The 21,012-nt window shown below is 42.4% G+C and overlaps 1 protein-coding gene across 1 annotated transcript in view; it reads left to right on the top strand.

Moving 5' to 3' along the window:
- Positions 1–16,887, top strand: part of myo18b (myosin XVIIIB) — a 51,571-nt gene extending 34,684 nt beyond the window's left edge. The window contains exons 32-43 of the mRNA XM_074690316.1: positions 809–913; positions 2,909–3,070; positions 3,162–3,275; positions 4,134–4,250; positions 4,335–4,418; positions 4,586–4,723; positions 4,807–4,992; positions 11,293–11,426; positions 11,510–11,551; positions 14,197–14,364; positions 14,775–15,738; positions 16,775–16,887. Coding sequence (XP_074546417.1) covers positions 809–913; positions 2,909–3,070; positions 3,162–3,275; positions 4,134–4,250; positions 4,335–4,418; positions 4,586–4,723; positions 4,807–4,992; positions 11,293–11,426; positions 11,510–11,551; positions 14,197–14,364; positions 14,775–15,720 — 2,196 coding nt within the window. The 3' untranslated portion in view covers positions 15,721–15,738; positions 16,775–16,887. The remainder of the gene's footprint in view (positions 1–808; positions 914–2,908; positions 3,071–3,161; positions 3,276–4,133; positions 4,251–4,334; positions 4,419–4,585; positions 4,724–4,806; positions 4,993–11,292; positions 11,427–11,509; positions 11,552–14,196; positions 14,365–14,774; positions 15,739–16,774) is intronic.
- The last annotated feature ends 4,125 nt before the right edge of the window (positions 16,888–21,012 follow it).

The following is a 21,012-nucleotide window of genomic DNA, read 5'->3' as shown; positions in this document are numbered from 1 at the left end:
ACTGGTCGAACCATCACAGTTTGGTTCTTGTTCTCACATCCTCACACTCAAACATTTTTCTTGTTCCAATATCAACCTGCAACTTGGTGCCTTGCATATCCTACCAACTGAATACAACTTCTCCTTTCAGAGAGGATAACATCAAGGCTGCTTGGTTTGTCTTCCTGGAAACCCAGCAGTGGTTCGTCTTCCAGGGAGGGGATGAGGACTGAGGTCCAATAAACAAACTGAGAGAGAACAAATCAGCTGTTTGAAGCTGAGCTGTAGCATCGCTGTGCTGAAGATCATTTTTACACAGAATAATAATCAGATTTTATTTATATTTTATGTGATGTTGAATATTTCATGCACAGCATGGATCCCTAAGAGTCAGTGTAGAAGAAACATCAACAAAAAGGATGATTATTTATTCAACTGTACCGCGTGAGCAAATGAAGCAACGACTCTTCACACTAGAGCACCTTTTAATCTCAGGGATAATGAATTGAAGAATCTACCCTGCAGCAGAAGTTTAAAACCAACAAACTGGTGATGATTTATTGAACAGAGCGTGGTTTGGAGTGTGTTTTTTATGTTCTTCTACAGACGATGATGTTTATGCATCCTGCTGCAGGGGAAGTCTGCTGTCAAGGGCCGTAAAAGCTCATTCAGAGCACTCCTTCATCATTCTCCTTTTCCTCTCTCTCTTGTGTGTGTGTGTGTGTGTGTGTGTGTGTGTGTGTGTGTGTGTGTGTGTGTGTGTGTGTGTGTGTGTGTGTGTGTGTGTTTGTGTGTGTGTGTGTGTGTGTGTGTGTGTGTGTGTGTGCAGCTCAGGCAGTTGGAGATGCAGTTGGAGCAGGAGTACGAGGAGAAACAGATGGTGATTCATGAGAAGCACGACTTGGAAGGACTCATAGCGACTCTGTGCGACCAGGTACACAACTCGCAGACACTCCGGTCTCTTGTAGCAGGAATAAATCCTTTCTGCTGAGCATTCAGAGCACACTGAGCCAACGTCCTCACGCTGTAGATCATCCTTACTGCTGGTTAATGTTCTCCTCCTGATGAATATGTCATTTCTACATTACAAGCACCACAAAACAAGCATATGCAGCGAGCCGTTGGCTGCTGATGTAGCTCTCTGTCTCTGTCACCGTGAGGCTGTAAATTGAAAACTGAAGGCTGGGAGCTGGTCTGAGGCCAAACAGCTCAAGTTCAAGTCTATTTAAAGGGTTGTTACTCTATTTTAAACCTTGGTCTTGTAGATGGTGTACAAAATCTCCGTCATTCAAAGCTCATCTGTGTAAATGTAAGAGGCATGTTAAAAATATTGATACGTCAATATATCCTGATACTTTGACCTCTGAAACAGTATCCATATTTCAACTCTTAATATCAATATTTTTATAAAAAATAAAAAGCCTTATTCTAGGTGAGTTGGAAGTACTTCCACTGTGGTAGATGGCACTGAAAAGCTACTACACTGTATGTTGCCCATTGATTGTAGAATAAATACCATCTTAAAGTGCATTTAAAATATTTAATTTCTAACCTTGATAACGTGGGTCTTTGTTGCACCGAGCAAGTCAGTATGCCATCGACATCAATGTTTTTCTTGGTCTTTTTAATTTTGAGTAATATTTTAATTTCCATGAACATCATCTCTATTTTTTTCTTAGTCAATTCTGTAGAATATTGTAATATATCACAATTTCGTGATATCGTGATACATCGCAATACATCATGATACTATTGTATCCTGACCTAAGTAGTGTGATACGTATCGTATCGTACTGTACCATACTGTATTGTATTTTATCGTATCATATCATATCTTATCATATCATATCGTACCATATCGTACCGTATCATCATACTGTATTGTATCGTATGGTACCGTACCGTATATTTGTATTGTACAGTATCGTAACGTAACGTATTGTACCATACCATAAAGTCGTATCTTATCGTATCGTAACGTATCGTACCCTATAGTCGTATAGTATCGTACCCTATAGTCGTATCGTATCGTATCATATCATAGTTTTGTATTGCGCTGTACTGTACCGTATCGTATCGTACCGTATCGCATTGTATCGTATCGTATCGTATCGTATCGTATCCTATCGTATCGTATCGTATCGTATCGTATCCTATCGTATCGTATCGTATTGTACCATATCATACCGTACCGTATCGTACCATATCATACTGTACCGTATTGTACCGTATCATACCAAATCGTATCGTATCGCATCGCATTGCATCGCATCGCATCGCATCGCATCGCATCGCATCGCATCGCATCGCATCGCATTGTATCGTATCGTATTGTATTGTATCGTATCGTATCATATCATATCGTATCATATCATATCGTATCATACCGTACCGTATCGTACCATATCATACCGTACCGTATTGTACCGTATCATACCAAATCGTATCGTATCGCATCGCATTGCATCGCATTGCATCGCATCGCATCGCATCGCATCGCATCGCATCGCATCGCATCGCATCGCATCGCATCGCATTGTATCGTATCGTATCATATCGTATCGTATCGTATCGTATTGTATTGTATTGTATCGTATCATATCATATCGTATCATATCATATCGTATCAATACCTACCCCTTGTAAACGTCTTGGTTTTGCAGGATTTTAGGGACAGATCTTTAAAAGCAATTCACCAAGACCATTTTATAACTCTCTCCAGACACCAGACTCCTCTGCAAGGATAGTCTTTTGATTTTGGTAAATAGCGTCTGGAGGTTTTGTTGAAAGCAGATTGGTGTTGGAAAGCGTTTAGCCAAAATAAATGGCCTGTCTCGATCTCTTTGTGGCAAAATGAAAAACTTTTGTTGGATGTAGTTTGATGAGTTTTGGCAAACGAGTTTAAAAAGCGTCCATTGATGTCGTACAGGTTGGTCACAGAGACTTTGATGTGGAGAAGAAGCTAAGGAGAGACCTGAAGAGGACTCACGCCCTCTTAGCAGATGCCCAGCTCCTCCTCTCTACAGTGGACAGCCCGGGTCAGAACCTCCCCAATGGCAGCAGAGAGCACATCGAGCGTCTGCATTGCCAGGTAAACCTGACCTGAACGTTAACGTTGCTCTGCAGGTGGTGGATCCTTCTCGGAGTGAAATGCATTCATGCTCTTTGTGTCTTTGTGTCAGCTGGAGGAGAGCGAAGCGAGGCGTCTGGAGGCGGAGAGCATTCAGACGACGCTCTCTCAGGAGCTGGAGAACACTCAGATCGAACTGGAAAATATCTGCAAACAGAAGAGTGTGGTGAGTGTGCAGACAGACGAAGGACTGGAAGTGGAATGAAAAAGTGAAGAGGCAGAAAGTGAGGAGGAGTCTGTACATTCAACAGCCAGAATAATACTTTGAAATGTCCAACTTTACATCTTTCATTTTATCTGTGCAGGCACACTACCGGTCAAAACTTTGAAAATACCTCAAATTTTCCAGTTTTTTTAATGAAATGGAGATTTATCAAGCCTTAAGTTGGCGCTACCAATTCCTCCAGGTCTCCCAAGTTTTTTTGATTCTTTCCAAACATCTCTGTGTGTATAAAAGTAAAGCTGAACATACCATGGTACCAGACCCTCATGGTCAGCATTATTGAACAGTATTGTTCAGCAGAAAGTCGTCTAAAGCTCTAAAAACAAACAGGAAAAGACAATTCATAATGACAGAGGAACAGAGCATCAGCAAATTTACAGAAAGAGGTCTTTCTTCCTGAGAAATGAAGTCAAAGAAAGTCAAGGTGAGCTCAGTGAGGAGAGTTTCCTTCAGCATCCAAAGACACTCAGAAACTGGGACTGGAAACTCTGACAGGAAGAGGTCTGGCAGAGCCAAAGCCATACCAGAATCAGAAGACCACTTTCTAAGAGTCAACAGCTTCAAGCTTCACAGCTTCAAGAGGTGGTAGTGTCACAGTCTCAGTTTCAGTTACTGTGAAGTGAAGACTTTGAGATGCAGCTCTGACAGGTCAGACTGCAGAAAGGAAGGCATCCATAACTGAGACAGAGTCAGAAGAAGAAAAAGAGACTTTTGACTGGTAGTGTGTGTTGGACCTTCTCTCTCTTAGCTGTGAGATGCCTCCAAAACAACCTCTCCTCTGTGTCCTCCTCGTTCCTCCAGGCAGACGAGCAGTTAGCGCTCCTCCAGCATGAGAAGGTGGACCTCCTAAAGAGACTTGAAGAAGACCAGGAAGACCTGAATGAGCTGATGAAGAAGCACAAAGCTCTCATTGCTCAGGTACTTCTCTGGATTTCACTCAGTTTGTTCATCTCTGATCCATCAAATACTGAAACCTGTACCTTTCTTCTCTCCCGCGCTCAGTCCTCCAGTGATATCTCTCAGATCAGAGAGCTTCAAGCTGAGCTGGAGGAGGTGAAGAAACAGAGGCACTCTCTGCAGGAGGAGGTAACGTAGAGAGGCTGATGTGAGCTTTAATGGATTTCTGGATCATTGCACCTCTTCGTTACAGATCTCAGAGTAATGAACTCACATTCAGGGGCGTGCTGCTGCATTAATTCAGCTCTCCAAATGTTTTCTCCCTCCTCCTCCTCCTCCTCCTCTTCATAATGCAGCTCCAGCAGAGCGTGTCCAGGGTGCAGTTCCTGGAGTCGTCCACTGTGGGGCGCAGCATCGTCAGTAAACAGGAGGCTCGTGTGTGTGACCTGGAGAACAAACTGGAGTTTCAGAGAGGACAGGTCAAGAGGTTTGAGGTGAGGATACAAAACATCCCTCCTGTTTAAACACATTTTACCCCATGCTGTGCTGCATTCACTCTCTGCTCTGTGCCCTCCAGGTGCTTGTGCTGCGTTTGAGGGACAGCGTGGTGCGTCTGGGGGAGGAGCTGGAGCAGAGCGCCCAGGCCGAGGCTCGGGAGAGGGAGAACGCACGGTACTACCAGCAGCGTGTACAGGACATGAGGCTAGAGATGGAGGATCTGATTCAGAGAGAGCAGGACAGCAGCCGCAGACGCATGGAGCTGGTAACTGGACCACACACACACACACACACATATACACACACACACAAATACACACACACACTGCTCCTGCTCCTGCTGCTGTTTGGATTCACTGCACACAGAACAGACTGTAAATAGCAGCACCAGTTTCTGCTTCTGCCCAGTGACTAAATATCTGAGTGTTGCCAAGAAAAGCCTCACCATTAAAGCCACATGTTGCTTTGCGTGCAATCACCAAACACCAGGTTTTAAAATAATGCAGCCGGGAGGAGAACACTTTCCCTGCTCCACTGAGTTATACTCACAATCTGTTAGCTCTGCACGTCTCTTTGTGCAGCAACTTTTAGAAACACAGCAATTTATAACGGTTACTGGGGAGTAGAAATACATTAAGAAGAAGGCTTTAAGGAAGCATACGATTTAAAAAGCAATAAAAACAAAAGAGCAACAGGAAAACTGCATTTAAATCTGAAAGTAAAACTGACAAGAAATGTTGGAAAGACTTAAAGGAAGTAATGGATCTAATTTACTGGGAAGTTGCACTAAGCTTCTACTTGTTGAAACAGTTTGAGTTCATCTTGTGTATTGATGGAGATGAATTGATCCTGTTAGGCAGGAAAATAAGAAACTAATGAATAGTGTTTGAGGGAAACAGGGTGAATCTGTCTCAGAGGACAGGTAAAGATGTAAATAAGTATTTAGCATGGAAAGCTTTATAACTATCTCAAAATGGCCCTTTAGGGACAACATCAAACAGTAAAAAGCTCCTAAGATGATGGTCTGTTCTCATTTGTTTTATTTTCTTCTTTACTTTCAAATCATTTCCTTTAACTCTGTTTACTTCCCTTATAATAGTTACTATTTGACTAACATCCATACAGATCAACTGTGTTTTTTAACCCTAGTGTAAAACCTGAGCCTCAGAATTTCTGCCCGGGCCTTTTATTTATTTTGCTCATTTTGTTTATAAAAAGGTCAAAAAAATTCCTGTGTGCAATACTCCATTTTTTTCTCGAATACTTGAAATGTTCAGTATCTGAAATTATCCAATGTACAGCATGTTATATGAGAGTAAAACAGTTTAAAATGAATGAAAACACAAAAACTAAATTTGAATTTAAAGGTTAAGTGAAGAAAAAAATCACTTCAATCAAACATAGTAGAAAACTAGAAAAGCACTCAGCGAGCGCAGACCTCCGCCAAGCTTATTGTGATTGTCACAAACCCTTGAGTCCTACTTTAATGTTATACTCCCTTTCAGCAGACTGCCTGCTACAATTTGGTGTTGGTTGCAGGTTTGTATGATAATTTGTTACTTGACAGTGTTGGAAGTTATGATGATCCAGAATATCAGGATCTGGATCGTACTTTTACATCTGTCAGAAATCATGGTGACCTTGTCTTGTATTGTTTTGCAAAGCAATCTCACCATTTATCGTGGAGTTAAATACACATATGGGGAAAATGGCCCTATCTCACAAGGATAAAGAATCCTTAAAAAAAAATCCTGGATCCAGACGGTGATTCAGATCACCTCCAAAATTTAATCAGTTCTTCCTTATCCCATTTCGAACATTCCCTAAAATTTTCATCCAGAACCATTTTTTAGTTTTTGAGTTATGTTGTTCACAGACAAACAAACTCTCCCAAAAACATAACCTCCTTGGCGGAGGTTATAACACATTTTACCAAAACAAAAAAAACAAAAAAGAAAGAAATTGGTTAACAAACTTATTTTGAAGATGTGTAGGCACGCGAGAGACCTGGATAAAAGGTAGGCTGACATTTTAGGGATAACAGCCGCTGTCCTCCAAAATCAGAAAGAAAGCTTTAGGAACAAATAAAAAAAACTTCTCTCTGAGGGAACTTTGAGCAGCAAGAGTCAGAATGTTTTATTTCAAAAACAAAAAACACTGCAAACAACAAGGCTGTGGAACTATTCTTAACCTCTTCGCAGACTCAGCAAGCAGGAAACACAAACAGAAGATAAATACTTTATAAATGTGGAGTCTCAGGTAAGAAGACTTTAATTAGACGTCTGAGTTATTGGCTCAGAGCTTTTAAACTTGATAGGAGAGAGGAACCCAGGAGCAGGATCAGCACCTTGGAGAGCGTTAATACTTTCTGCAGGGCATCATTTTTAATCCAGGCCCGCTGTGCTGGGATTAAGTACCGCCCTGTGCCCAGAGGTTTGCCTTCAGGGCTCTATGCGGGAAGGTTTTTCCACTGGAGGATTCACGTCAGAAGACGAGGGTTGAGGGTTGCATGTTTAAACCACTGACTTAGTTTTCTCCCGACCTCTTTCATCCCACCAAGTCTCTTTCATTCCTCTTTTACTGCACACTTTAATGGATGTGAAAGCAAAAACCCCATCCAAAACAGGCATAAAACCCTCTCAGACCACAAATACAGATATTTGTAGCTCCATTTCTCTGTAGCGCTCCACCTCAGCCCAGCTCAGCCTGCTAAATATAAACCCCAAAAAGTATTACTCATATCCGAGTGGGGAGACAACATTTTAAGCACGGCCGATGCTTTAAAAAACCCTGACAGGAAACGGCTTCCTTCAGGCTGAGATTGAAAGTACAACCCCCCCCCGACTGCTTTCTCTGCTGCTCTCATTAACAGAAGCAACAGCTGGTGATTTATCTGGAACATTCCTGTACAGGTTTGATCATCGCAGCGCCGACAGCAGGAGGGAGGGTCCCCCGCACACTCCTAAACACTCATCTGTCATAATTACTGCTTTGTATGAGCGATGTGTTTCCAGTGCTTAGCCTCATAATCAGGTTTCAGCAAACAGGAAATGTAGACTCTGTGATCTTCGGCAGGTGGAGATGACACATGGAGTGAAACATTTCTCTTCATTTAAACCATTCCCTGCAAATAAAATGAAGGCTAATGCTCCAATGTTTACAGATTTAAAGTGCTAACAAAGGCTAACTTTGGGCCTAAGTGTCAACAGGTGGAGGTAAATTGTGATGCAGACTAAGTTTTTCTTTTCCTGTCAGGGATTAAATTGGTTAGAGAGTTTCAACCAATCAGAATCAAGTATTGAACACAGACTCTTAATCGCAACTTTTTTTGCACAGCACTTGCAGTCGCTCCGAAACCTCATCTTTCACAACCCCACAACTTAAAGCTACTATAGGGAATTTTCAGCTCATTATGAAATTAATTGAAATAAAAACTGATGCCTTTTTACGAGTATGCAAGACCATCAGAGAGAAAAGCGTTGTTAGATTTGGTTTGTAAGACTTACTTTTAACATCATTTTTGTCATCTAAAAAGTGAGCTGTACCCTAAACACGGGTGTGTCCATCATAACGTTCTAAAATGAAATAACTTTATTGTGCATCTTAAGTAAAAGTGGAGGCCTTTTAGATGCCCTCTTCCTTCACATCTTACAGCTGTTTTCCAAACCGCCTACTACACTAGCAGTGCCTTTTATTTTGGCTGAAACTCAGTATGTAGAAGGTAGTTTGCGAAAACTTGGTAAATCTGCAGTATGCCAAAATCCCCAGATGTCCTAAAATTTCTCAGTATGCAATGGACCAGTCAACTTTGCAAACTGTTTCCACAATGCACGGCGCCAACGCTGTTTGTCTAAGCCGGTGGCAGGTTTTGGTGAATTACCGCCATGTACTGAAATGAGTTAGCACTATATCTACAACACAACAACACTAATGTTTGGAGGTTTGTGAGATAGAAGTGAAGTGAGCAAAAGAAACATCTGAAAATCTTGTCACTTCCAGTTGTAAAAGAGGTGTTTACTTCTACAAATTCAAAGACCAAATAAACCACCAATTCACTTTTTTGGACCATACGTGGATGATATAGAAGTGTTTTTTCCAGCAGCTTTAAAAATAAAAGCCCCTTCCACATTTATTTTCAGTAGACATTTAACTTTGTGTAAGACTAATGCTGTGGCCACATCAAACGCAAACTTGCGAAATCAATCGCGCGAAATGCCTGTAACGCGTCGCGTGAATGCCCGAGTCTTGATGCTGGACTATTTTGACAAGCTGAGGGGCGAACGCACGTTCGCGCGTCACTGTGCAGGCAGAGTAGAGAGCCCGTTCATTTAAAGACCAAAAGCCAAAAAGAGCGTCTGAAAAACAATGAGCTGTGGTTTCAAAAGCATGGCAGGAGAGTGTGTGAAAGCTTTGGAGATCACAATCAAGGCCTGCTGCCTCTCCCTGGTAATCCACCTCCACTTATCGTATAACTCTGGATGATGACTCACCGCACAGATTGGAGGGTTGGAGTCGGAGCAGGCGGCAGTTCCCCCCCAACGTCATCAAATCAATGACGTCGTGGGGGAATGTCATCGCTGCCGCGGCACAGACTTCACACGAATTCGCGTCGAAAGTTCAATATCTTCAACTCGAGCCAGTTAGCGCCAAACACCCCAAACGCACCATCCGGGGCGAATCGGCGTCTAAACACGTCTTTGCAATGACTTTGTATGTAATCTTGCCACAAATTCGCATTTGGTGTGGCCATACCATAAAAATCGAGTTAACTACAAAACAGACCTAATAGACCCGTTGTACTAATACTACAGGCAAAAGAGTAGGCAGTATGCAGTGTCTACTACATACATGTACACGTAGTATGTAGTAGCGGTTTGGAAAACAGCCAGAATCTGTTTCTCTGTGAAACATTTGCGGAAAACTGTATTTGGTCAGAGCTCCCCCTAGAGGCCTGGAGGATTACATTTCTCCATTGCCTCATAGGGACTTAAAAAAACAAATCGATTCAGTTCGAGGTTGCGGTTAGGTTGTAAGTTAGCAATCAACCTCTTTCCCGCATGTCACTCCCCACTCTCATTAGTTTTCTGTTTCCCAGTAGAGAGGAAATCATCTTTACTCCTCAATTAGCATAATATAAAAATCTGCATCTCTCCTCTTGAGTCTAGTTCATACTTCTGTGCTGACTCTATGACATAGTGGCCAACAAAATTGTGAGCACCGCTTACGTATTCTTCAGCCTGTCTACCTGTTTTCCATCCCGCTTTTGAGCTGATTATATGGCTATTACTGTAATTAGTAAACAGAGAGGAGACACTGGAAGAAACAAAATGTACTGCAGATGAATGATAGTTCAAGAAATGCTTTTAAGCAGGAAATTGGCAAAGTAAGGCATGTGTATTTGTAGAGCACAATTCGAACACAAGACAATTTAGAGTGCTTTACAGCTAAAACAAAATAAAATCACAAGAAGGCAAAATAAAACTCACAAGGCTTTGTCTGTGTAAACCAACATTGACTCAATGTAAAGTACAAACATAGCTTAGGACTGACAAACTGCTCAGTTTCAGCTTTAATTAAAAACATTTGAGAACAAGTTAAGAGCCTTAAAGTCCAACTTCAGACGCCGACTCCCTTTAGTTTAACACTGATGCTATTACTACTGATAAAAATTCAATTTTCCCAGAATCCCCTTCTGACTAGAAGCAGATTAAAGAATATTTTAACTGTGTTCTGATTTGAATTTCTGGTTTGAAGGAGTGTGTTTCTCTCCTTTCTGCTCTTCTGAGTTTCAGACTCAGACGTCTTCTCGCTGGCAGCAGATATTCTTTGTGACCTCTGAGCTGAGAGAAAGAAAACAGCGCTTCAATAATTATTCACTTATTAGCACAAAGCAGGCAGCACACAAGGATGCCCTTTAACAACCTACCAACTACACACACATACACCCACACGCACACACACACACACATAGAGGCTCAAACACTCCTCCTCCACCAACCGTCTTCACGTCATCTCTCCCTCATCCTGCTTTCTCTCTCTGACTGTGATTAATCCTCATTGTCTCCTCAAGGTTATGGACACACACACAGAAATACACACATTCATACATGGTTATGTGTCTCTATGACAACCACTGCACCCACACCCGTCTCCTCAAAGCCAACGAAGCCAATAACTTTGAAAGCCTAGAAGCTTTGTGTGTGTATGTGTGTGTGCGTGTGTGTGAGAGAGAGTGTGTGTAGGCGTGTGTGACGGGTACTTGAGAGACAAAAGACGGAGAAAAATAAAAACAGACGAGATGAATTAATAAATCACTCTTTTCTCTCAATGTCAGTGCGCATATGGAGCCATCTCACCTCTAAATAAGCCGCTCGAGGGTCACATGACTGCTTGCGTGTTGACTGTTTGACTGATGAGGTAATACGGGCAGGAGTGAAGGTAATTGCTGTGGCGGCTTGGGCCTCAGGGGGTTTCACAGGTTGCAGAGGGAGGGCGGCAGTGCTGAAGGTGAGCGTGTTCTCGCCTCAAACAAACATCCCTTAATCTGAAGCGTCTGTTTGAACAGGAAATGCAGGTGGAGGAGCTGAGCGCCGTGAGACAGGCACTGCAGGCCGACCTGGAGACGTCCATTCGTCGCATCGTGGATCTGCAGGCCGCTCTGGAGGAGGTGGAGTCGAGCGACGAGAGCGACTCAGAGAGGTATCTGGAAACTTCTCTGAACCCAAATGTTCATATCTGTGTATTTAAATCCCACCTGCTCACCACTCTGCCCTTCACTCCAGCGTTCAAACTGCTGTGGAGTCCCTGACTCGAAAGAAAGACCTGTAAGAGAAACAGGAATGTGTGTGTGGGTGTGACATGAGCATCATCAGCCCTTTAAAAAAAGACATTTCTAAACCTGGGTCTCATATCAGTGTATTCAAATGACTTACATGCAAAAGTCTCTAGCCACAAAACAGGCTGTAATGGCTGCAACCAAATCCTTGTCCATGTTGGAAATTCTTTCCCCCAAAAAGTCTGAAGGTCGAGGAACTCTTAGCTTCTATTAAAACATTCCCCACATCTAAATAGCTCCTGTGGCCCATTATTTCTCTGTTAAACAGTTCCAGACCAGTAAAGGCAGTAAGACGACAACAATGAAGGTCATTCAGCAAAAGTGACTGTAGAAGTAGATGGAAAAGCCATGTAGCACTGCAGTTAGCCTGTTAGCATGGAGGATACTCAGCCTGTGCTGGATTTGATGGGGCTTCATTCCTCTGCAGATGGATTTGCTGACTCTTAAAGGGAGACAAGCTCTAGACAAAGCTGTCTAAAGCCTGTCCAAGCCATTTGTAAAAGCTCCAAACAGCTTTGAAAAAGTGGATTGACTGCTCCTACGTCTACAGCATAAAGACAACAGAGATGGAGCTGTGTTTGCGCTTCAAACAGAGCCCGTTGAATGAGGACTTTGAGCTGGATGCATCCTTCTCAAACAGCTTTAGATCATCATTAAAAACTGATCTGATTAGGAGATTATCACACGTATATGTACGTATGTCAATCTAAACTAGAATGACTTCCTGAGGACTTCTTCTGTGTTCAAACAGCTGTTGTAAATTAAATATCTACTGACATGTTCAGCTGAAGGTCTCCAGTTTACAGGGTCAAATATCTCACCTTCCAAAGTTTTTGGACTTGAAACGTATCTTTCAGCTTCTCGTCACAAACAATTCCAGCAGATTGCAGCTGCTAGAGCCTGTTTTAAAGGAGTAATTCCAAAACTTTTTGTCTTTTAAACCCCACAACTATCACCAGCAGGGTCCAGGTTTAGAAATGTTTATTTCACCATTTAGTTTCATCAGTACAGTTGGGTTACATACATGCTCAGCTAGTTAAAGGATAATTCTCATCAATCTTTAAAAGTAACATCAAAAATCAAACCTATAAAACAAAGACTCAAGTAACCGGATATATCCTTTAAGGTGTTTCTAATGAAAAAGGCTGAATGCATGGCTACTAACGGTCCATGAGCCACTTAATCTTTCGGATACAAAGCAAGCAGTACCAACCTAACTGAGTCTGCCTTCTTTGGTCATGTTGATTGAATAGACTTCTCACTTTGAGACAGGAAGTGCCCATCATAGGGGAGTTCTCCTGTAGCTCACAACTACCAACATAAGTGAAGGTTTAGCTCAACTGGGAACAGCTACACATCTGCAAAAAAACTGAACATTGCTCATTGCAATAGAAGTCTTTGTGCAGGAACACAGCTTAAACCTTTTTACTCTTTAAGAGACCTCTAAAAATGGTATTTCTCATGCAGATTGTGGTCTGGATTTTACAGTTAATATTTAGGATTTAGTGTTTATACACACAAAAACCAGGTCTGAGAAAATCTAAGAAAAGTCCAATATTTAGCACTCACAAATGAAACTTTTAGAGCTTTCCTGGTTGCAAAATCAGGACTCCTTCAACCAGGATGACATACTTTTACATGTACAAACTCAATGCACTCATTCATATAACTTTTCAATCAGATGTGTCAGCCTCCCATTAACTATGACTCATGTGCAGCATCTATATACAACGCAATGCTTTTCAGAAGGATAATGCGTCCTGGTTTCAAGCAATGCAACAGTTCGTTCACAGATTAAAAACATATCTATCTATCTATCTATCTATCTATCTATCTATCTATCTATCTATCTATCTATCTATCTATCTATCTATCTATCTATCTATCTATCTATCTATCTATCTATCTATCTATCTATCTTTCTTTCTATCTTTCTATCTATCTATCTATCTATCTATCTATCTATCTATCTATCTATCTATCTATCTATCTATCTATCTATCTATCTATCTATCTATCTATCTATTTGTCTATCTACAACATTTAAAGCAGATAAGTTGCGAATAATACATAAAACCTGTCAGCAAATGAAGTTTCAGCTCTGTTTCCTGCTCTGGCTTTGTGTTGACATGGCCTATAGCTTCGTCCTGCAAAGAGCCTGCAGAGAGGGTAGTTTGCAAATATTCAGCTCACTTTGGACACAAACTTGAGTATCTCTACTGTATTTCTTTTGAGACACACCATCATGACAGTGCTGCATGTTTCAGTGGCTCTGCAGATAAAATAAATGTGTTTAAACATCTCATTCTTCACCTGGGACTGGTTAGTCTGCGTGGCTTCAGCTTTATGCTTCACAGAGGCACATCCACATACTTAAGCAGAGTCAAGATGACAATGACTTTCTGGCTTTGTTTTACGTGCATCTTTTGCAAAATATTTGAAAAATATAACCACTGATGGATGATTTGGATCTTTCGAATCATAAAGAGCCTGCAGCTGTCACTGTCTCCTGTTTTGCTGTGGAGTAACCAGATCTCTGCAGTCAGACTCGGCCTGCATGTTTGCTGCAGAAGTGTGACGATCTGTAGGTTCTCTTTGAATAATGAAAGTGAAAGTTTACACTCTGTTCTGCAGTGACTCTGTGTCCAGCATCGGATCCATCGGGACAGAGGATGTAGGGGAGGGGATCCGTCACTGGTTAGGAGTCCCCAGAGGAGGGTCCAGAGGTGGAGGGTCTCCGTACGGCAGCAGCCACGGGGGGCGACAGTCTGTGGCTGACACCATGAGCACGTACAGCTTCCGGTACATTTTCACACAACGGGAATTCATTTTTTATCCATTTTTTCAAAACAGTGACAACCTTTCTAGAGCTGGATATGACTTATATTTTAGCTGAAATAGAAACCTCTCTATCCTTCTCCCTAAACCTCAAATTGATTCTGATGTTTGAAGTTTTTAGACTCAGACTGTAAACAGACACAGAGGAGAAATATTTGCTTGGAAATTTACTTAAAGAAATCAGATACAAGCTCTTCTGACACTTCAGATTTATTGTTCATCCCTCTGAGAGGCTTATTTGTCTTCAGATAAAAGCAAATATTTAAGATTTTTAAAAAAAACTTCTGATGTGCGGATTTCTTAAATTTAAAATTTGACTCGGCGAGGAATCAATAATTCACTTAAGATGACCCACATCTTTTCTTCCGCCACAGTTCCTGCGTGGACCCTGATGAAGAGGGCTCTGAGGCCGGGGGATCCAGAGGCCTCAGCCGAGCCCCGTCCTCCTCCGCTCTGTCCGAGCTCCTGGAAGGACTCCGTAAACGCAGAGCAGGTGGAGACGCAGGAGACGGGGCCGGGAGCGCCGTGTCCCTGCCCATTTACCAAACCACAGCCGCCTCCACACTCAGACGGAGAGCCTCAGCCCTTTCTCTGGGACCAGATGACCTCCAGGAGCCCCGGCCTGGCCCCAGCATCCTCAAACCATCTTCCCCGCTCCTCCCCCGCGCCGCCAGCTCTCGCTCCATCAGTGACGTTCCAACATCCACGTCCACATCGACATCTGGAGCCAAACTGTCCCGCTTCAACTCCACCGACTCTGTCTCCTCTCTCCCCTCACTGCCTCGTCTCTCCTCTTTGGCGTCCTCTCTCGCCTCTCGCCACCGTCCCCCTTCCCTCTCCATCCCAGAGGAGGACCCAGATGAACCTCGCCGCTCTGTGGCGAGTCCCATCCAGCGCTCCCCTCAGCCTCTAAGGCGGTGCATGCTGGGTAGTCTCATCACAGATGACGGAGGTGAAGCTCCTTTAGGGTCAGAGCCGCTTGTCTTCCAAAACCGCCGCCTGGTTGATGATGATGACGCCACCTCTGACATCCTGCCCGCCATCAGGAGAGCGCAGTCCACTAGCAGCCTTGCGGGGTCCGTCAGAGGAGGCCGGCGGGCGCTGAGCGTCCACTTTGGAGACCTGCCGCCCTCCACCCGCAGCAAGAGAAGCTCTGAAACTGAGTCCTCCAGCTCAGGTGGGTCTGGGGGAAGCTCTCAGAATGGGGGAGCGAGACGCCGGTACGAGAGGCCGCAGGGGGAGAGGTTGGAGGCGGAGGGGAGCGAGGGGGGAGACGTGGCTTCAGTCATGAAGAAATATTTGAAGAAGGAGGTTGACTAAGGCCACTCAGGAGAAGAGGTGAGGAAATAACGTGTTTGGTTTCACTTTGTACATTGAAAGGAGGTGGAGGTGTCGTCCATCTCTATATACAGTCAGTATTCAAAGCTTATGTCACCCTCTGTTAGAGCTGCTGGAAGCAGAAAAGTCAGATTGAAACTTCTAGAATAAAGGTCTGAAATTAAATCTATCACATCGAGCAGAGAGCTTCAAATTGGCCGGTAATTGTCCAGCAGGTTACTTTTCTTCGACTTTAAAAGCTTCACGGCAGCAGTTTTCAGCGCCCGGGGAGAAACAGCACTCAGAGGGGAGTGATTTACAATCCTTAGCACTTCATCCTGACGACATTTCAACTCAGTCTCTTTGAGGACAGGGGCCAAGTGAGCAGGTGGAAGGTTTAAGATGCATCGCTTTTATCAACAGAGCCGAGCAGTTTGAGGCAAAGTTTCCAAAGAGGGATGCTCTCAGCTCCCAGTCTGCGGCTCGAGTCCTGAAAATGCTGCAAAGGCTTCACATTGTCTGTGCATGAGCTGTTCTAAAAATGCACTCAGCTAAACGGATAAAAATGTGGAAACATTTCAACAGGATGGTGTGAAATTTGTGCAGACATAAATGCAAACCCTTAGGATGATTTATCCTAATCTAAATATGTGTAATACTTTGTTTTACGTCCAATTACTGGAAAAACTAACCATGTTCCCTGAAGCTTCTGCTGCACTTTTAATTGAGTGCTAATTAACAAACGTTTCCAGCTTTTGGGAGCTTAATTTGATTGATTATCAGGAACTTTTACATCAAACCCTCCAACACCTAAAATAACCTTCATTAAACTGAGTTTCTGGGGTTTGTAAAACAGACTTCCTCCCTGATGGGAGCTTGTTCTCCCTGCAGACAGCAGGTGTAGTGTGATTCATGAGGAGGTATTTTTAGTCGATCTTTCATTGTGGTTTCTTCGCAGTGATTCTGAGGTGTTTAATAAAAGCAGGCTTGGACCTGTTCATGTGTGTAGCCCCCCTCTGTGTCTCAGCACCCTGTCTTTGTTTCTTTCTCTCCTCAGCCTCTTTGTGTCCGAGTCCAGCCGTGAGCTTCACACAGACTCAAGAGCGCTGGAGCTGCAGTCAAGGCTGCAAAGAGCACCTCAGGTGTCGACGAGGATCTTTCATTATTTCATCTGGAAACACAATCACAGGCTCTCTGTCGGCTGTGTTTCAGATAAAAACTGTTTGTACATGAATAAAAACTAAAAAGAGCTTCTTGGTGTGTGATTTATTTTATGCATTTACTCCTGATTGTCAGGTAATTGTCATCGTTTCCTGCAACCACTGCAGTGACGTATTAAAACTAAGGCTTTGATTTTTGGTGAACTGCTAAAAATTTCTACAGCTAGGTTAAGTTTAAATGACAGTCAGTCCTGTGTCTTGAGGTAAGTATGGTGGCCTGTGAGGACAAACATGCAACACATTTCTATTCCCTTAGTGTTAAAGGGACTGAACCAATCCAGAATTTAATGAATTTCAGAACTATTTAATTTTATTCTCTACTTTCAGTGAATCTGGAGCAGATTTTCCGGAGAAATAACTGTGAAAAACCAACCTCTTGACTGCCTTCGCCGTGGGTTTCCTACGTTAGCAGCCTGACACTAGAGAAGCAATTGATGTGGTTGAAGGCACTGTGGGGACTATTCAGGAAAGCTAGTGTTTTTTACTTGATAAAGACTCAGTTTCCCATGGATACTAGCACCTACTGTCATTAAATACATGACCCTTGCCAGGCCATGCATTCAAGCTTCATTTTAACTCTATTTTTTTTGTTGTTTTCCCAGATTGCAAAGTGAGGAGTTATTGTATTTATTTGTAAACTCAGTTTGTAGGGTGAAACTTTTTTTAAGATCACAGGAGCTAAAAGGAACAAACTAAATCTGAATTTAATGAATCTACAGATTGTTAGACCACAACGCATCAGATGTTGCCTTAGCAGAATGTTATTTTGTTAAAGATAACGAACTTTATAACTTTGGTTGTTTCCTGTAGAAACTGTTTCTTGAAAAGGCACTTTTAAACACCCTGCCTGTTGTCTGATATCAGTATTTGCTCAGGAGACACCAGAAATGTTATGGGGCCTGAGGTTTAGACCAGCCAAGACTTTTTATCTCCTTTGTTTGTAGAATGAAGAATTAACATTAGGCTGCCAGCACAAGGGTGTAAACACGTTTGTTTTTGCTGTAAAGACCCGCTTTATTGAACATGCATACGTGTTTCTTATACTTCTGGAGCCAGCCCCATGTGGACACTGAAGGAACTGCAGTTTATGATGTATGACATCTTTCTTAAATCTCTTTCTCTGCAAGACACAGTTGTGAACCAGCTCTGCTCGGTGCTCTTCCCAGAAGCCTGATTCCACTACTCAGTTGAGTGTTGGCCCTGACGTCATGATTTGGGTAGTTCCCTGGAGGCGTGGCCATATTGGAGGTGAACCAATATAAGGTAAACCAGTGTAACCATCAAATGGATGGAGAAGTGCACAATAAAACATGATTTTTAGATGTCTTATCTGCAAGCAAATGTGGAAAAAATGCTCAGAGCTCACTTAAAGCTATAGTAAAGAACCAAGCCAACAAGAAAAAGAGACATATTGTGAGAAAACGACCATTAGATGGGAGTTAGCATCTTTATGTTCATCTGTCCAAAAGTTTGAAAACATACATGTTACAACTATACTTTTCATGGGAAATAGTTATATTCTATCATAATTATATATATTTACTTTTACTTAAATGTGACTTTATGACGTTACAGAATATGACTTACCTCACAAGAAATGCTGTGAACAGACTTGAACGTCGTCCAGATTGTTACCTTGGAAATCCTGGTGGAGCTAAGCTAGCCACAATCTCCTCCATTCTTTTGACAACTGTTTGCACTCCTCACCCTGATTTGTGATAATCTTTGGAAGTCTAAAGTCTATTGGGTGTTTTTCTCAGTCTGACCCATCAGTGCTGAAAAAAAAACAAACAACAAAAAAAATACAGCAATTATTCACCATTTTGTGCTACAATAATCACTCTAAATGCAACATTTCTTCATGTAATTTGAGTTGTGAATGTTTCATGTTTGCATTAATGTGTTTATTTTGGCTTTCTTACATTCATTCTGTCATTCATGCACTCTTTTATCATTGTTTAAGTTTTAGACTTTGTTAAAATGACTTGCTAAATTTGAACCTCATTTCTCTTAACCGGTTTCATCTTTATTCTGCTGTTGTGTGACTTTTAGGTTGAGGCCTTTTTAAAATGTTTCTTAAACTCTTCATCACCATCTGTTGCTCTGCGTGAGCCTTTGACGGCTCATTTAGTGGTAATATTTACAGCTCTTAGCTCCTCTTCAGACAGTCTGCTGCAGGCAGATCAGGCTGAGAGGAGCTGAGAAACGTCTGCTCAAACAGGTGACAGTTGAGGGCTGGTTGGTCGACTGGTTTCTGAATGAGTGATCTGTGAGTCTCCTGTTTGTCTGCTTCAGTGGACTTGAGTAAAATATTTAAGCCTTTATTTTCCGACTCGGATGATCACTTTTTAAAGAGCTATTAAAACTAAATGTTTCATGTCTGAATGCCAGGGAGGATTTCTGGATTATTTCCACTTTATTTCAATCTCTGTTTTGAAGTGTCGTCACAAACTTGTGTCCCTCTTCAGCTCCTCACGCTGATGAAGGATGTCAGACAGAAGTGCTCTCTGATTGGCCCGATGCTCCAGGCTCAGCCTAATTATCCTAAGAGGCTCTGCTAAACGGCAGATTCCTCATGTGAGTGGTTGGTGACTTTTACATGACGGCTTCACCCCTGAGCATCTCTGAGGGCCATATTGATCTAAAGCAAACACGAAGCAGAGATAAAGTCACTGTCACTCTCATTTCTCCATGGCAGCAAAGATCAGATGACTCATTCGTCTATAAGAGAGTGCCGCACATGTAATTTAGCTTCCCTGCAGGAGCGTTTATTTCTGTACACGTACTCAGCTGCTTGTTTCTCTCCCACTGGAAACCTGATTACACTCTTCTCAGCTTTATTCACTTCTTTAGACAAATTTTAAAATAATAGGTCTGCTTACAGAGTTTTCAGTTAAAGGTCAGATAGTTATTCACTGTAAAGTTCTGAAAAACTAAGAGCAAGAAAAGAAGAAAGAAAGTAGCGTGGCTCAGGGATTAATTCTTCTTTCTTTCTTTCTTTCTTTCTTACTTTCTGGATTTATTTGACCTTAAAGGCATTTTCTTTTCATGTAGCAAAGCACTAACTTGCAGAAGTACAGTTTCTATAAATATCAAAACAAAAGGATGCATCAGAGAATAAAAGAGAGATAAAAATACAGAAGATTTTATACCCTCAGCCTCAACCCCACATTCCTCTATCTATTGAAGGAAAAAATGCCCCAAAGCTCCTTCACTGGCTTCTTATTTAGCAGAAAATCCACTTGAAGATCTTCTACATCCCCTACAGAGCCTTTATACCTCACTAGCCTTCCCCCAATCTCCCCATGCCTCCCTCATGACCCTCACCACCCAGACTTAGCACCACACTTTCAGGAGCAGTCTTTGGCATCCTTGGCCTGACTCACTGGAACTTTGTGGAATCGTCATCAAAAGGCTCAAATCTGTGCTCTAGAGATAGATTTTTCAGCCCACAACTCTTGAAACATCACGGCTTGAGACCGACGACCCCCTGCTGAGGGAATACACCAACAGGTCAATCCATTAACAGACAAATAGACATCCGCTAGAAGTGGCTTCTGGAAAAGACAGTTATAATTATAATAATAATAATGAATTTGTGGGAGCCTTTCAAGACACTCAAGGTCACTGTACATCACAGGTATAAAAACAAGAACAATCAATAACATAAAAACAACAAAAAGCAGAAGTGAGGATGGCAAGGTTAACCAGAATAAGCTATTAAAAACAAATGAGTTTTGAGCTGGGATTTGAAAGAGGAGACAGATAATGTCCCGAATTGTTTGAGGGAGAGAGTTCCAGAGATGGGGGCAGCACGGGTGAAAGCTTGGGACCCCAATGAAGATAAGCCGGCAGAAGGTATAGCAAGGAACGGGGACAAAGAAGAGCGGAGAGTCCTGGAGGGTGTATTGGTGTGCGGGAGATCAGAAAGGTGGAGGTGCGAGGAGGTGCAAGATTATTGAGAGCCTTGAAGGTGAGGAGGAAAATCTTGTAGTCAATGTTGTATTTGATTTGTAGCCAGTGAAGTTGGTAAAGAACTGGAGTGATGTGATTTGGGGAAGGGGTTCTCCCCAAC

The sequence above is a fragment of the Halichoeres trimaculatus genome, unplaced genomic scaffold (assembly GCF_033239565.1).
Source record: "Halichoeres trimaculatus isolate MK-OKI-2021-1 unplaced genomic scaffold, fHalTri1.1 fHalTri1_scaffold_16, whole genome shotgun sequence".
Classification (NCBI taxonomy): Eukaryota; Metazoa; Chordata; class Actinopteri; order Labriformes; family Labridae; genus Halichoeres; species Halichoeres trimaculatus.
Note: the sequence above shows the minus strand (reverse complement) of the source record. Positions and strands in the feature narration are given on the sequence as shown.